Source organism: Montipora capricornis, chromosome 7 (genome assembly GCF_036669925.1).
Source record: "Montipora capricornis isolate CH-2021 chromosome 7, ASM3666992v2, whole genome shotgun sequence".
Taxonomy (NCBI): domain Eukaryota; kingdom Metazoa; phylum Cnidaria; class Anthozoa; order Scleractinia; family Acroporidae; genus Montipora; species Montipora capricornis.
In genome coordinates, this window is record NC_090889.1 from 7,742,222 (window position 1) to 7,759,721 (window position 17,500).

A 17,500-nucleotide genomic window follows, 5' to 3' on the forward strand; every position below is an offset into this window, starting at 1 on the left:
TCTTATCTAATCTGGGCACTCAACTATGCTTTTGACTCTGGCTGCCTCTCAGTGACACAAAGACGAGGGGTTATAAAACTAATTCCAAAAAAAGATGCGGAATTATACTTCATAAAAAATTGGAGACCTATCATCCTTTTGAATACCGATTACAAAATCGCAGCAAAATCTATCGCAAAGCGGATTAAATTAGTACTTCCCAGCCTTATCAACCATGATCAAACAGGTTTTTTGAAGGGCAGATTTACAGGCGGAAATATCAGACTTATTGATTGTATTATCCAATACGCCACAGAAAAGAATATCCCGGGCCTATTACTTTTTTTTGACTTTGAAAAGGCATTTGATTCTCTCGAATTGTCCTTCATACATGACACATTAAGAGCCTACGATTTTGGTGCGTTGTTAATTAAATGAGTGAAAACCCTATATAGTCATACTGAAAGCTGTATTGGCAAGTAATTTTTTTTGAGACTCAAAGAGGAGTTAGGCTGGGCTTCCCGCTTTCACCTTATTTATTAATCCTATCAGCAGAAGTGCTTGCCACAGTAGTTAGGAAAAATACTAATATCAAGGGAATTCTGTAAATAATGTGGAAATTAAATTAAGTCAGTATGCCGATGACACAACAATTATATTAGACGGGTGACGCGAATTTCTTCTTTCATCCCTTGCAATGCTTGACGATTTCAGCAAAGTCTCTGGCCTCAGACTCAATGATAAGAAAACGGAAGCTCTATGGCGCGAGTATTCGAAATAATAAAATTCTGTTATCAAGAATTTAAATGGCCAATAGACAAAGTTACATCTCTAGGTCTATGGATTTCAAGAGATCCCGAAATATCGGCCTCCTTAAACTACAACGAGAAACTTGAAAAAGTTAAAGAAATCCTAAGATGCTGGAAATACCGCCGACTTACATTGTTAGTGAAAGTCACTGTTATCAAAGCACTAGTGGTCTTCCAATTAGTTTATTTACACTCGCCTGTTCGCTCAAACTACAGGGTTTTAATCGAAATAAATGATTTACTCTACACTTTTTCTATGGAATGAGAAAGGCGACAAGATAAAACGGAAGGTAATGATCAATGATTTCGGTGTTGGTTGCCTAAAAGTGATTGATATTAGTTCCTTCAAAAAATCCCTCAAAACCACATGGATTAAAACAATATTTAGACAACAACAACAAGGGAAAATGGAAAATCTTTTTTGATATAACCCTCAAAAAATATGGCTGTCAAAACTTTTTTCCCTACAACTTTAACGTTAGAGACACCTTGTCGTTAATAACAACTTCGGATGCCTTTTTAAAAGAACTATTAGGAATCTGGGCAGAAGTTAACTTTAAACCTGAAATAGCATCGAAAGATCACTTTCTGGACCAACAAATTTGGTATAACTCCTTAATAAAGACAGTGAACAAGACAGGTTTTTTTTTCCAAAATTGGTTCACTAAGGGAATATCGCGGGTGAAGGAACTTTATTTAAGTGTCTAGTCGTTCTAGCGCTGAAGCACTAATTGGAGACACTGTAAATAGAAATTAACAATTAAGACAAGTCAAATCAAATGTTGATTTGGGGAAACCGGAGTACCCGGAGAAAACCTCTCGGTGCAGAGTGGAGAACCAACAAACTCAACCCACATATGACGCCGGATCTGGTAATCGAACCCGGGCCACATTGGTGAAAGGCGAGTGCTCTCACCACTGCGCTATTCCTGCACCCCTAACAGCTTTTAGGACCGGACAACAACTTTCTCTCGTTAAATGATTTTCGCTGTAAGTATGGAATAGACCCACGCCCTCTCAGCTTCTACAGATTAATATCGGCAGCTGTAAAGTCTCTTCGGATGGAATCTAATTTTTAAAATTTACTGAACACCGACCACGAAAAGGAGCCACTTACAACAAGAATCTTACAAGTCAAAAAAGCAACTACACTAATATATAGAAAACTGATTACTACCAAGAGTCAAGTCAAAAGAAGTGGCTAGAGGATTGTAAACTACCTATAAATGACAACATTAATTGGACTGATGCTTATATTTTAGCTAACCAATGCACAAAGAGCAATAAGATAATAGAGTTCCAGTTTATATTCTTACATAGACGAGTATCAACCAATAACTTCTTATATAGAATAGCTCTAAAGGGTGATGAAAATTGCAGTTTTTGTCACACGTCCTCTGAGTTAATAATTTACCATTTTTGGACATGCCGCCAAACATCTCACTTCTGGAATAAACTTACTGAATGGCTTAAAAACTTAAATTTACTTCCTAGAGATTATGCTTTGACAAGTAATATTGTTTTAAGGCTGAGGCCAGATACCTCTCAATTTGCGCTTCTCATCAATTACTGTTTTTTCTTAGCACAATATCACATATGGCTCGCTAAAAGAAAAGAAGGTCATCCAAATCTTACGCATTTCATATGCACACTAAAATTACGATACGAAATAGAAATAAAAGTGGAGACACAAAGAAATGGAAACCTCTTGCAGGATATATGAAGATTTAATTAACATTTAAGATTTTTTTTTTTTCACCTATCTGTATTTATCTCCCATCCATTAGTCTATTTCTAATCTCCTGTCAGGTGCAAATCTCACTTTATCTATAATGTTCCACATGCCTTTGGTCTGCTTTTGACGTCTCTATAGTGTAACTTCAAGATGTAATGGAAATTATCTTTTTTTCTTCTTTGCCCCTTGTCCTCTTTGTTTTTGTTAGTAGTGTACTGTAAGTCGTGTAGTTATTGTAATTTAAATAGTTAAAAAAAAAATGTTCTAAACTGATAATTTTAATAAAAAACAACAAAGCAAACTCGTGAGCGAAGCCCCCTCGATTTCTGTTCGCAGTCACTTTGAACAACTTGCAGAGCTCATTAAGTGTGTAATTTAAACATCTAACCTCATCCACTTATACGCCTAGGCTTTAAGATTTTGTATCCTCGCGATATGATGGATTTTGTAATCCATTTTTGAATGCCCGAGGCTGAAAATGGTCAGCCATGTTGGATTTTTTACTGTACCCCAGGTCTGGCGGCATTTCAAAGTTGCCCGAATTTGACTCCATAATTTCCAAGCGTGAAATGCCTGGAAAACTACATTTGCGTCAGAAAAGTAACGCCAACGGGCCAGGAAGCTCAGTTTTCGCATTACGTGCGTCTTCGGTGAAAAAAATAGACTCATTTGAAATGCTCGGTTCCGGAAAAGAAAGGTGATCAGACTTTCATGGCAAGAATAGTCAAAAAAGCACATCATCTGATAGTTCAAAATCAAGTCAGTTCTTTACCTCATCAAAAATGACATATTTGATGTTTTCAGTCCACTCCTGCCTTCGAGGCGAGAGAAAAAATATCTCCAAACACTGAGGGACTGTAATAAGAATCTGAAACACAACACGACCAAAGTCAACCAAAGTCCTTGTTGAACGTGATAGTTTTGCATGCTACTAGCAACAACAACAACCTTTTATTCAGGATATCCAAGAAGGGAAGTTAAAGAGAGACTGGTCCGCAGATAGCGAAAGCTAATCTAGGAGGGCCAGATTTACACCTATTAAAGGAGAAAATAAAACAGTTAAGAATTAACAGCTGCCAAAACGGAGCTATGAAGTAAAACGTAAATTTACAAGAGAAAAATTATTAAAGTGGCATAAAAGACAAGTGGATAAAGGTATGTTACATGAATAAAAATATCATCGAGTCAAATGTATTCTTCATTGCTACCTCGAAGACGACAAATTCACATTGCTAAAGGGTTGTTAGTATATTACAGTCGGTTAAACATGTAAATGGGTTATTTTGGTTAAATACAGTGGTACACGTAAATAAATTGAAATAGCTCAGAAGCTTTTGAAGGACGATGGCAAACGTAACCGATAATAGAAGAGGAAGAAGGAATCCAGTGAGGGAATAACTACGCTTCATGGTGTTTTAAACACGTCTAACAATAAATTTGCTGATGGTTAAAAAAAAAAAAAAACAAGAAAAAAAAAAAAACCCACGCTTCATGGTTACCTGAGAGTTCAAAGTTTTGTATTGATAATCTCTTGTGAAAACACCATAAACTGATCTTCCTTCTGGAAGCTGTTTGTTACGAAATTGGGCATAAATCGTCGCAGCGACTTGATTTACCAGAGCCTTAAAAGAAGCAAAACTGAATTAAAGGGACAAGGAAAGGTTACGTTTATACAAACGTTGGCCTTGTAGCACTTATATTTTAAACAGAGTTAACTGGATACAGTGTAATGTGAAGTGCTAGAATTCTCTCCCATATGAACCATGTGAGCGTTAGCCTTACTGATGGAAATGGGCCCACACAAGGCCAGAGAAAAACTCTGACCAGGGTGGGAATTGAACCCACGACCATAGCATAAGTGCTACACGGCCAACGTTTGTATAAACGTAACCTTTCCTTGTACTTGTACATGTCCATTGCCGTGACTTTAACATCTTCAGTTCCCACGGCCTGTTCCCGTCTGCCCTTGTAGCTCAGTCGGTAGAGCGGCGGAGATCTAACCCAAAGGTCATGGGTTCAATTCCCACCCTGGTCAGAGTTTTTCTCTGTCCTTGGGTGGGCCCATTTCCATCAGTAGGGCTAACGCTCACATGGTTCATATGGGATTGAAATCTCGCACTTCACATTACACTCTATTCAGTTAACTCTGAATTAAAAGGAGATTCGCTTTCACCCTCATTTCAAATAATCTCCACTCCTTGCCAATTCTGAATGGTGTTGGGAAATGAGGGAAAAAAACAAAAAAACAACGACGGCCCTGTATAAAGTAAGGGATTTTATGTCTTAAATCACACTTCTTCTGTTTGGCTGAGGGATTTTTTTTGGATGTATCAAGAATCTTTACTAGTGGGCTCAAGGAAAATACCAACATTAGAGGGCGTCATTGACCGCAAAATGGATTAACAGTACCTCCAGGACGCTTATTTTCTGGGGTGCACAAATCCGCGAAAGGAGGTCCATATCCGCTAACGGATATGGAAAGAGGGGTCCACAACTGCTGTGACACCGGGAACAAATGAACCCTGAACATTTCCAGCAATCTTCCAGGAGAGTTGTCACCCAAACGGACGTTAACCACCGGGAGACACATAAAAAAAAAAAAAACGCAGTCCGTAATGGAATCAACAGCTTGTATGATCAATCAATTTCAACTTCTCAAAGTGCAATTATTTGCGATTGGATATCAGGACAGGATCAAGAAATAACAGCAACAGAAACCGAACGAACAGAAATAACAGTCAGTGTTGTTCAACATTTGATGTCCAACAATGTGAACGTTAGAACAACTAAGATAACATACTTTAGGCCTGGTGAATGAATCAGAATGGTGCATTATTGAGTTGGTGACACTGGCGCACTCGGAAAAAGGATATCAGATTCCTCCTAGTTCTTTGCCTGAAACAGAATTTATAGCAACTAGTAATTGGAAAGTCCTTAAGGTTCGATCCTCATAAGAGCACTCGGGTTTACCAGTGCCACTTACTGAATAATATACGATTCTCCGTGTGAATATTTAGTCGAGATTAAAGCCTGGTTTTCACTAGCGACGCAAGCATAAGCACAAGCAACACACGCAAGCGCATTCACTTGTTGCTGATTAGTGTCTATTGTTCTAACAAAAAACTCTAATGAAAAACAACCTACTGAGTTTGCATATGCTTCTTATGCTCATGCTCGCGTCGCTAGTGAATCAGGCTTAGTTGTGTGAATACATCTTAAACATCAGTAACAATAAAAACTGTTAAAAGTTTGAGCATAATACCTTGGTGGGTGAGACATAAACCACTACTCCTTCGTTGCTCTCTCTCAAGACTTTCTCCATGCAGTAATAAGAAGCATATGTTTTCCCTGATGAGGTGGGCGCCACGATTACTGCTGACTCGTTATTATCAACTGCATCAAGAAGCTCACGCTGGAATATTTTAACAAGGGATACAACCGACAAGCGATAAACAACACTAGCACATATATTATGGCATTTCCTACCCTTTTTAAGAGAGCGACTGGTCTTTTTACATCTATATAATGCCCGAATTAACCAAATCGAATTAAAAATATTATTTGCTATGGTTTGGCTGCTTCCAAAGACCAGGACTCTCCTTTATTTCATTTTCATTGAGTCTCATAATATAACAGATTCTACTAAGTGGCTTCAAGCCACAAGACAGGTGTTGGATGTCAAACGCTCTCAGGACAAAATCTCCATATTTTGTCCCTGTTGCTTCGACAGTTTAAAACAAGATGTTAATTCTGCTGTGTAGATAATTGCACCAATAATGAATACTTTCCTTGGTCCTGACATTGACGTTAGTATCTTGTTTATTCGTCTCACTTAGTTTTATAGAACATTGTAAGAAAAAACGTTTACTCATTAAAGGGCCAGTTGCCACTTAGCTTCTTAAAAGGTAAAGGTATGAGCACAGTTCTGAATGCTTGACGCTGTTCAAACCATGTTCTCATTAACATACCTGCCAAGTATCAGGGATAAAGTGGTCGACCCGAGGGTCGCGATCGGCTCGTTCCTCGCGTTTCAACAAATGTCCCATGAACTCAAGTTGAAATCTCGCGCTTGTTGTGTGAACAGAGAGCTGTCGAGCCTACGATACAAAATCAGACCTTAATATATTTGTGCATATAGCCAACTTTCCCTTACAGAAAGCCTGTTATTAAAAATAACAGGCTCGCATTTCAACAAATGTCCCAGGAACTCAATTTGAAATCTCGCGCTTGTCGTGCGTGAACAGAGAACTGTTGAGCCTACAATACAAAAATCAAACCTGATAGATTTGTGTACAACGTCAACGTTTCGTTCACAGACGGCCTGTTATTGAAAATTGACTCCTGTCTAGAGCAGATCCCTGATTTTAACGAATAGAATCATGACTTATGGGCGTTTATAAGAAATTTACCTTATTTTCAGTGTCTGGCTTCAAATCATAAAATATAACTGAGATGTCATCAAACCCCAGCTTTTGCATGTATCCTGCCAGTTTCTTTTTGTCTTTGCGGGTAAGATGAATGCTGAATTCGTGGTACATTTTCCTTACACATTCCATAAGAAGTACTGGATATTTCATTTCGTTTGATTTGGGGTAACGAGAACCTAAAAAAACGACACAATGTCAGAATTTAATGCCGCTATAAACAACATTTTTGTAACGTGAAGCGACGAGGAAAATGATAATTGTATTATCTAAAAATTTAAAACTACCTATCCGCCCAGGTAGAGTACTGAAAACAGTTCTCAAAAGGGTCAGTTGATACATTTTTGATAGATATAGCTATTTCACACCTAGTCCAGATGATGTAAAAATATCGTGATTAATACTTTTGGCCTTAGGAATATTAACACTCATAGGGTGGAGGGGAGTTTTTAAAAATTACAAGTAATGGTTCATGTTTACAACAGGATGGTGTTAAAGTGTGTCAAGACTCAGTAGACAGACATTGTTGCAAATGCCTTAAATTAAGGTAAGCCAGAATTGCAACTTGATTTAATTAACGGTAACAAATGACAATGGTAACGAGAAAATAAAAGAGGAAATTGTACATTCAAAGGTGGAAAGGACAGTGGAGAGAAAATGATGGCGTTACAGTGATGCGCGTTTCCTTTTTTGGGGGGTGGGGGAGGGGGGAGGGCTACACAAAGCAAACACAAAGTAAGAAAAAATGTTAGTAACTGTCCTTTCATTACTACCCTACGCACAGCAATAATTAAAGCGACACTACGACAAATTGGAGTGTGGCTGTGCTGGGTGTCTGAAGGACAGCGGAAACCAGGAATCATCAGTCTCATTGCAATTAAATATGACAAACAACCAAAATATACAGACTAATTTTTATCGAAAAAGCTATTGGAAACATGGTCCTCGATCGAAATTCGACGCATGATGTAACTCCGGAGATTAGAGTTTTAATATACTATGTAGGATCAAAGTTAGGCTACAAGACGAACGACGGTCTGGAAGGCGAGAGAACTTCAAAAGCCAAATCAATTGGATCTATAATAAAGGTACATATTTGCATATACTCAACAAAATTGCAGAAATTCTTGGAGAACAAAAGACTTACTCTTATACTACAAAGAGAGATCATTGACATGATAAATATGCTTCGAACCGTAATGAAAACGCTTTCAGACTACACGTTGTTACGTTGGAAAGCATCTATTGTTTCTATAAAAAAGATTTATCTGTATGTAAGCGTTTTGTACTCGTATTTTATTTTATTTTTCATTTGTGAATCTGTAACAAAATACAATGGAATAAAAACAATTAAAATTCAAAATAAGGACGTAAAAGTTGCATTTTGTTCTTATAATTTGTTTAACTTGGAAATCTTATGTTCGATGTATAGGGGAATCGAGTTTCTTTATCTGTGAGAATAAAGTGCTTCAAGGGCATGAAAGTTTCACTAATATCTAACAGACCACAATAATGAAAAATTGTTGACAATATAAATATTACGTCACTGCTGAAGTCAATCGGAATTTTTTTACCATGGCAAAAATGATGTCGGGGCCTTTCACACTCCTTACTATAAAAAGTGCAAAGAGTTGAATTAAAGAAACCGAACTTAGTCAATTGTGTGCCAGTATATATAATTTTGTTCAGAGGTTTGAATTGATTACTTTGGTATTTTGAGGGGAGAGTTCGGGTTTTACACCACCGACCATCGTGCCATAATTTAAAGCCAGAGAGGTGAACCATATACTTAGTTAGGTACATCTTTAAATTTTCGTAAAAAAGGTGAACTGTACGAGTAAAGAAAAGAGGGAGAGCGCGACAGAGGGAATTTAACTCACGAGTGTCTTGCCAGGCATCCAAGCAAGTTTGTGCCTTTTTCATGAGCGCCTGGAAAGAGAAATCTGGAGATTTGCATTTGGTCAGAAATTCATCTACCAACTGCAAGGCATTACTGTAATTTTCACTCCTCAGGCTTTTCTCGATATGTTTCCACTTCTCTTGGTCTTTTCCTTGCTCTTCCTCTGTGAGACATAATGCGAGCATAAGGAGTTTTAGTATCAATTTACACCATATTAATTGTTTCGAAAGCTGCACAAACGCCTATGTGCTTTTTGCAATCATATGATTATCATCATCATTGTTATTTTCATTATCACGATATTATTTGTGTGGGAATCTGTTTTTAACTCACGAAGTCCAAAATTTGATTTAAGATTCCTAGTCTACGGACGTCTTGCAAATCAAATACAAAAGTATTTAATCACTCAGATGTCAAAGTCGTTAAAATGGCCTATGTTGCATTTCTCTTTTTCAATGCTTTTTTTTGGGGGGGGACGGGGGGGCGGGGGTTGTTTATTAAATTTGTATTTATTTATTTATTTATTTATTTTGTTTATTTTATGCACGGCTTATCAAGGAGGAAGTAAACACCTTGATAGGAGCTAACATTACCTTCTGACTGTGGAACCTGCTGCCATCAAGCCCAAAAATAATTAATTCATTTTCTTTTTTTAAGACCAGTTTAACTAATATTTATTTGTCAAAGCTAGAAACGTACAGTCCTCCAGGCTAAACGATCACTGCCATCTAAACTGTTACATATTTTATATACATATTTAGCTATATTTTAAATTCATGTTTTGTTTTTTTTTGATTGGGGGTTAGATTGCAATCGAAAGTTCTTTATCCCCCGGCTCACCTCTTTGTCAATATCATATTTTTACTCATATTTTTTTTTTCTCTTCTTATATTGTGATGTCGTTTTGTAACGAATTCATTAAAAGAAAGTAAACTTACTAAATTGACACTAAAGAAGTCACTTACCTCTGCGTTTCTGTTCATTCGCTTCAATGATTTGTTTCGCTTTCTGGCTCTGTAAAAATGGAAATGTTTAAAGGACTGCCTTATTTCTTTATTTCTTTCTTTCTTTCTTTATTTATTTATTTATTATTATTATTATTATTTTTTAATTTTCACAAAGAAATGATTTATTCTTAATTTCAAGCAAGTTAAAAAGAGGCTTTTGCAAAGAGTGGTGGTGGAAGTGCCCAAAACTCGAGGGCACATTTACTTGTCTTACGCGCAGGTACCATTTAATTAGATTATGAGCTCGAGATTTCTATGAGGTGATAGTTGATGACGCCGAAGGTCGAATCAACTATCACCTCATAGAAATCGAGAGCGAATAATCTATTTGTTTTAGTGGAATTCTTGCTAAAATTTACTTCAAATAACGGTTTCCAATTATTTCTTGACGTATTATTAAACTTTAATTTACACCTGAAAAAGATCGCTCGGATTGAATTGCCATTTAAAATCTAAGATGTGGGCGCGTGCGCATCAGCTTTTTCAATAATTTCAACTTTTTTGAAAGTCAAGAAACCGTAAATGTCCTTCGTTTAGACTTCTCAGAAATTTAATTACCCATTTGCATCCAAATTTTCCTCCAAAACGTTGGGAAAACGGAAGAAACGTCGTTATTTCCAAGACGACCTCCGCACACTAATGACTGATAGTGTTCAATGGCTCAGCCAATCAGATTACTTTATTTGCATTAGTATACTAGTAGAATTCTACTAAGTCCTTATAGAGCGTAATCATAATCGAGCATTTAGTTAGACGCAGGTTAACGTTGCGCGGATGACAGTATGGTCACAAAGCAAGCGAACATGCGTTGGTGTAGAAGAAACCTAAGATAAAAAGCAACAATTTACCCAAGTAAATAACGTAAAAAGTACGAAAATGAACGTCTGAATTAAAAACTCATAGCTATACCACACACTAACCACTTTTCCTTCCTTTTTCTTGCCCTTCTTTTTCTCTGCATTCGTATTTGTAACGATGATCGTTTTTGCAAGGCCAATATCACTAGAAAGTGAATCGCCATAAAGTCGGTGGTAGCGCGCGAATTTCTGATTTTCAATTAAGCGCTTTTTTCTCAGTCGTGGATCGTCTGGAAGCTTTTCTGTACATGTAAATGAAATAATACAAATATAACTTGAGTTTGTAATAGATGAATCACCACTGGTAGTGAAAGCTTGAAGCATGGAGAGATTTCCCCTGTTTGAGGCAGGAAAGAAAGAGATAACGCTGTGCATACTTCATATATGATTTGCTGCCTCACATCCTTTTAATTTCAGTACTACTTACACGTTTCCAAAATAAAAGAGGACGATTTCCCTTTCCCCTTCAGAATCCTCTTTCCCTCGCCCCAGAGAACCACATTTTTCTAACACAGAAAGGTGGATTAGGAGAAGGATACCTAAACTGGTGCGTCACTCGTAACAAAATTCCGTTGACGTACTTCCAGCTTTAGCCTATGTATCAACCTCACCACTAAGTGCAAGACAGTGGGAATATAAGAAAACAATACAGCGAAAGGGGTATAGGTCTTCAATCTTTCGATTTCATTTCTTAACTTCTATTTAAAAAAAATGAAAAACATGTCTTTTGTCATCCTTACCTGTAATCGTTTCCTTTGTCCTATCATAATCATCAGAAAGTGGCTTCAGCGAATGCCAGTGGTAGAGTTCATCAAATTCCCGACCAATGTTGAACAATTCCTCTTCTACACTCTCCTCTCTGAAAGAAAATTTACATTGAAACTATATTCAAACTGGATTATTGGATTAAATGCAATTACAGGGTTCCGATTGGTTAGTGTCTACTCAGTAACTCGATGAGAACGAACACAGATTACACGCCGCCATGTTGACTAGAAACACACACTTTACTCTCTTCCCACAGTGCATTACACTTTCTCCTTTTGTTTGTCTTTTTTTAACAAAGCAAAGAAGAGCGTCATAACTTTAACTATTGCAAGAAAGAAAATGTGAAACATGCACTAAACCATTTGTTGCGTCGACAGCAACACTTAAACTTGTGAAACAAGCAAATAAAAAATAAAAGGAACAAGGGTTTATCATTGTTCATAAGTCCAGACGATTGGCAGGTTGAATATCTGGCCTGATAGTGTTCTTATTGGTGGTTTTGCACTTTGGGTAGGATTTGATTGTCACTTTGTGGAGCCAGGGCAGCAGAGCATGGAGGGATATCTGTTGTTAGCTCAGCTTTTGGCTTTGACGTTCCCAAGATATCCTTCAACTAGCTGCTTCAACTCGCGTGTTTGATTTTTGGCATTAATGCTCCTGGAATTTCCTTTAGTTCTGCATCAGCTCGGGTGTTTAGTTGCTGCTCTGGTGGCAGTGGAGTTTGTTGAGTTAAAGAGATGAAAAGCTGCTTAGCAGAGTTGAGTTATTTTATCAACGACTTGGGGATGTGCGCATCCAGTGATGGAGGTGATACTGGCGAAAGTGCCCTGTTTCGTCTTGTTAACCATGTGGGCGCCTCCTCTATGTACGATCAAAGTTACAGTAATGAGGCCATAGAGCTACGGACGCGATTTGCGAGGGATAGCTTTGCATACACGGAGTCATCAATTATTAGAGGTGGACGCCGCCGTAATGCTTTTTGACCTTGTTGCATTTCTTGGCAATGGAGTCGCGTTCTGATGGTGAGGTGTTGCCGCTTGACGGAAGAAGTTCTTTGGATGTGGAGAGTAGTGGTGTGGCGCCCTATGCTCCCTTGCGCTGGGCTCAGGGTGTGGCCTTCTTGGAATGTAATCCCATAGAGAAGGAGTGCTTCCTGTAGGTTTTGTTTTCCCGACTTTTTCCCGTGTAAGGAAAATTTCACCCTGTTCCAACAATGCTGGTGAATAATCCATGTCTTATGACCGTGCCTCAACTATGGGCTTTACACTGTCCATATTGTCTATTCTCACTGTATCAAAAATTGAATTTCAGTATCTCGTATACTATAAAAAGGCCTGAAGCAGGCTTAGCAATTAATTCAAGATCATGACGGTTTTCTTAATCCACAACATCGATTGGTAGCGTGGCTTTGTTTGTTATTTTTTTCACGACAAATTGAAAAACACAACAAAACAAAACAGATAAGTGTATACTTACACAGCCATGGCGTTAATATTTGACCGTATGTCCCCGGCGTATTCATTGACGAGAACATTATCTACATCAAGCAGCTTTTTGAGTTTCACACAAGTCTCCCATTCAACGCCGTCTTCTAAAATACACACCAGTTATCAAGAAGAGTGGTAACCCAATTCAGTCTGGAAAAAGGGCGAGGGGTGGGGGTTGTGGGTGCCCTTGCTGACTTAATAATTACTTCCAATGCTGACTTGATGTTCGTAATATTTAAAATAAATTAGTAATCACATCAAATTTTGTAGCTTTTCTTTAAATTTATCTTGAAGCAATTTGACATAATAAACGATACTTACGTGACTTGATGTTTCCATGCAACAAGGTCTTGGTATCCGATTTTAAAATGAGATTCGTATCATGATGAGAACATACATTCTTATTTATTGGTGTTGATTAATTCTAAGACGATGGTAGCAATAAAAAAAAAATGACGTCATTCTCACGTAGTTTGTAATTTTTCCACTTACGGAGCTGAACGGAAACAGTTTTTTTGAACATACCATACATCCTCCAAGTAAATTAAGAAGAGACGGCAAGGCACTTGTGCGATTTACAGGACCACACCGCAACGTAAATTTTTTACATGCATGCATGCTTACTACTACATCGCCCTAATAGATCACCCACCGTCTTCTTTCCCGGGGAAGCCTGCAACACACCCAGCAAAGTTCGGGGCAAAATGAGCTTGTGACAGATCAGGGTGTCGGGTGGTGTTCACGGCAGCGACGATCTCACTCCAAGCACTCTTTGCTTCTTTGAGCACATCCTCTGGCAAACTAAAGGCTGGATAGATAATCAGGTATATTGTGTTTGAGTCAAGTAGAAAATAAAATTATCTTGTAGAATTCCAATAATGAAGTAAGAAATCATTCAAAACCTTCTATATCCATTGAACTTTGATCTACGGCCAGTGAAAAGAGAGCGTGGACAAGGCGTCCATCCATAATATCGGCAACTGAAGACATGTCTAAGGATACACTGGCTGCATCCTTCATAGCAGGGTAATCGTCGTGTATAACCTTTAATAACTTCCACAAGCATTTGTGTATCTGTTAGTAAAAAGCAAATGTATGAAATTTTTCACAAATATGCTCCCCTACACTGTTTTTTATTTATTTATTTTATTCTATTCTATTCTATGTTATTTTATTTTATTTTATTTTATTTGCAACTGTACCTTTACGATTATTAACAACTGTACCATTACAACTATTAATTCACACCAAACTACACATGTACAGACCTCTACTTACACACTGACTACTTAAGGTTACGAGGAGTAGTTTAAGTTTATAAACACATTGCTGTTCTCAAACATTGATTGGGAGTTTTGGGTTATGTATACAAGGTAGATAGTTATGTCATTTGTAATAATAATAATAATAATAATAATTTATTATTATTATTATTATTATTATTATTATTATTATTATTATTATATCAGTGGAAGAATGCATTGGGCAGGCCAAGAACTCGCTACAAAATTACATCCTGCACAGCGACGAGAAACTGATTTAAGCAGCTACGAAGGGGGAACTAGAAACCCCAAAGGACTTCAAACAACGAAGGAAAGCTGAGAGAAAGGCAGAGTGGGAAAAGAAGGTCTTATATGGTCAGTTCTTAAGACAAACAGATAGTGAACGAAATGAGAAGACCTGGGCATGGTTGCAAAGAGCGGACCTTAAACGAGAAACTGCTGCGCAAGACCAGGCAATAAGAACAAACTACATCAAAGCCAACATCGACAAGACTCAAGAGAATGACCTGTGCAGAATGTGCCGCCAGGCAAAGGAGACAGTGAGCCATATAGTGAGTGGGTGCTCCAAACTGATACGGCAAGAGTATAAAAGAAGGCACGATAATGTTGCAAGGGTGTTACACGTGGGACTTCCTGGGGAAGTGCAGCTTTAGTAGAGTAGACAAATGGTTTGAACATCAACCAGAAATTTTCCTTGAGAACAACCACTACAAACTGCTATGGGATTATAACATCCAGACGGGCCACCAAATTAATCCAAGGAGACACGACTTGGTCGTTATTAACAAGCAAGAACAGACATGCCAAGTAATAGACATAGCAGTCCCAGAAGACACAGCTGTAAAGGCCAAGGAAGAGGAAAAGCTAGAAAAATACCAAGACCTAGCAAGAGAGATTCAAAATTTGTGGAATTTCCAAACCCAGGTGTCTCCAGTAGTACTTGGGGCACTGGGAAAAGTTCCAAAAAGGTTTGAAAGCAACTTAAAGCGCATTGGCACTAACACTTTTATAGAACTAATTCAAAAAAACACTCTCCTTGGAACAGCAAGAATCCTGAGAAAGGTTCTGGAGCGATGAAAGCAATGATAAAATTTGGGTTTCCTTAGCCAACTTGTTATTGCCTGGCCCCAAGAAGAACTTTTGGAAAAGCCGGTGCTCAATCCACAATAATAATAATAATAATAATAATAATAATAATAACAATAACAATAACAATAACAATAATAATAATAATAACAATAATAACAATAACAATAACAATAATAATAATAACAATAATAATAACAATAATAATAATAATAATAAGTATAACAATATATATATTTTTTTTAATAATAATAATAACTTTATTTGCATAATAAAAATATTTACAAAAATTAAAATATCTCCAAAAGGTAAGAACTATAAATTTACGAGCAATATAGATATTTCTCTGTTTAAAACTGTTTTAAAACTTCCAAATAAATAAATAAATAAATAAAAAATAAAATAGAAATAGAAAAGTCATTTAATATTAGATCTGGCAAGTTCAACGTCCACATCAATGTAATAATAATATAATAATAATAATAATAATAATAATAATAATAATAATAACAATAATAATAAGCGGTGGTCATAATAATAATAGTAATAATCAGCGGTTGCCATAATAATGAAACAGAGGTTGAGTATAAGATACGTAAGAAAAATAAAAGAAAGGAACAGTGGAGGGAAAAGGTTATGCACGGACCATTTATACGACAGACAGAAGAAATATCAGGGAATGAATCCTTGCTTTGGTTAAAGAAAGGAAGTGTAAAAAGGGAGACTGAGAGTCTTATTATGGCAGCACAAGAGCAGGCGCTTGCAACGAATCTGATGAAAGCTAGAATATATCAAAGTCAAGAGGACAGTAAATGTCGAATGTGTAGAAAGGTGGATGAAAGCATAAATCATATTGTGAGTGAATGCCCTAAATTAGCACAAAAGGACTATAAAAGGGGACATGACTGGGTGGGTAAGAAGATCCACTGGGAAGTTTGTAAAGAGAAAGGTTTCATTGTCAATGAAAAGTGGTATGAAAAGTGGTATGAACATGTACCAGCCAGTACTAGAGAATAAGGGATGTAAAATATTATGGGATTTTACGATACAGACTGATCACGTAATAGAGGCAAAAAGACCGGACATGATTGTTGTTGACAAGAGAAATAAATGTTGCAAAATGACAGATTTTGCAATACCATATGATAGCCGTATTGAGGAGAAAGAAGTCGAGAAGGTAGTAAAATACCAGGATCTAGCAAGAGAATTGAGGAAGTTACGCAAAATGAAAACAATGGTAATTCCTATTGTAATGGGAACATTTGGAACAGTTTCAAAGGATTTAAAGAGGAGACTAGAGAATATTGGTATAGAGATCAAGATAGACGAGCTTCAGAAAAGTGTGATTCTGAACACGGCAAGTATTCTTAGGAAGGTCCTAGAAGTTTGACGAGAATTGTTGTCACCAAGCTTCCTGGAGTACTGAAGTTCCGTTGGAAATCCAATGTGCGAAAACATAATAATAATAATAATAATAATACAATAACCAACCTTATTAAATCCTTCTCAAATTGAAAATTAAATACAATTTCAGTACTACTATAGTTCAAAAAAATGACTTCTTGGTGGACTGGTGGTTTTCAACAAACAACTGTTTATAGACTAAAAAATAAAAAGAAAAAGAAAGTTTCTATGCACATCCACTAGTAAAATATCTATAGCTATCAGGTCTAGGGAAGTCCTGCTTGACCCTTCTCTATTTCTAGATAACTGTCCCTAAAATCTAAGTTCCTCCTTGTCGGGGTTCTGGATCCCCTTAGGCATCGGAGCGCGCTCTGCAAAATTGCAAAGGACACTTTCGTCCTGACCCGTGAAATTGTTGTGGCGTAGCTCTCTTGCTTTTTTGCAGATAATATCTCGGCTAATCTTGAGTGGTACCTCAGGCATTCATCAGCCATCCCTCCCGCCGTTGTGAATACCAGTGGGGTGAATGTGCCTTTCTCTATTTCTGTGACGCGAGCGTTGTATTTTCGCTTCTTTTCATTTTCATGAATCCTGTAGATTTGCTTGGGGCTGAGATCTCTATACGAGTCCGCATTGGGATGACATACCCTTATCTCGAAAAATGCAGCCCTCTGTCGCTCCCAGAAACCCCTCCAGTGGACGTCAAGAGGTGCATCAGGGGCCTGATTAGCCCCTCTGGCAAGCTCTTTGCCTGTAATAGG

General features: G+C 37.4%; 1 protein-coding gene across 1 annotated transcript in view; it reads right to left on the bottom strand.

Moving 5' to 3' along the window:
• LOC138058144 (probable ATP-dependent RNA helicase DDX60) overlaps positions 1 to 17,500 on the bottom strand; it is a 92,916-nt gene that overhangs the window by 29,923 nt on the left and 45,493 nt on the right. Inside the window, 12 exon segments of the mRNA XM_068904027.1 lie at positions 3,296 to 3,391; positions 4,023 to 4,145; positions 5,786 to 5,935; positions 6,492 to 6,620; positions 6,933 to 7,126; positions 8,828 to 9,010; positions 9,813 to 9,861; positions 10,775 to 10,953; positions 11,452 to 11,570; positions 12,956 to 13,070; positions 13,619 to 13,774; positions 13,869 to 14,040. Coding sequence (XP_068760128.1) covers positions 3,296 to 3,391; positions 4,023 to 4,145; positions 5,786 to 5,935; positions 6,492 to 6,620; positions 6,933 to 7,126; positions 8,828 to 9,010; positions 9,813 to 9,861; positions 10,775 to 10,953; positions 11,452 to 11,570; positions 12,956 to 13,070; positions 13,619 to 13,774; positions 13,869 to 14,040 — 1,665 coding nt within the window.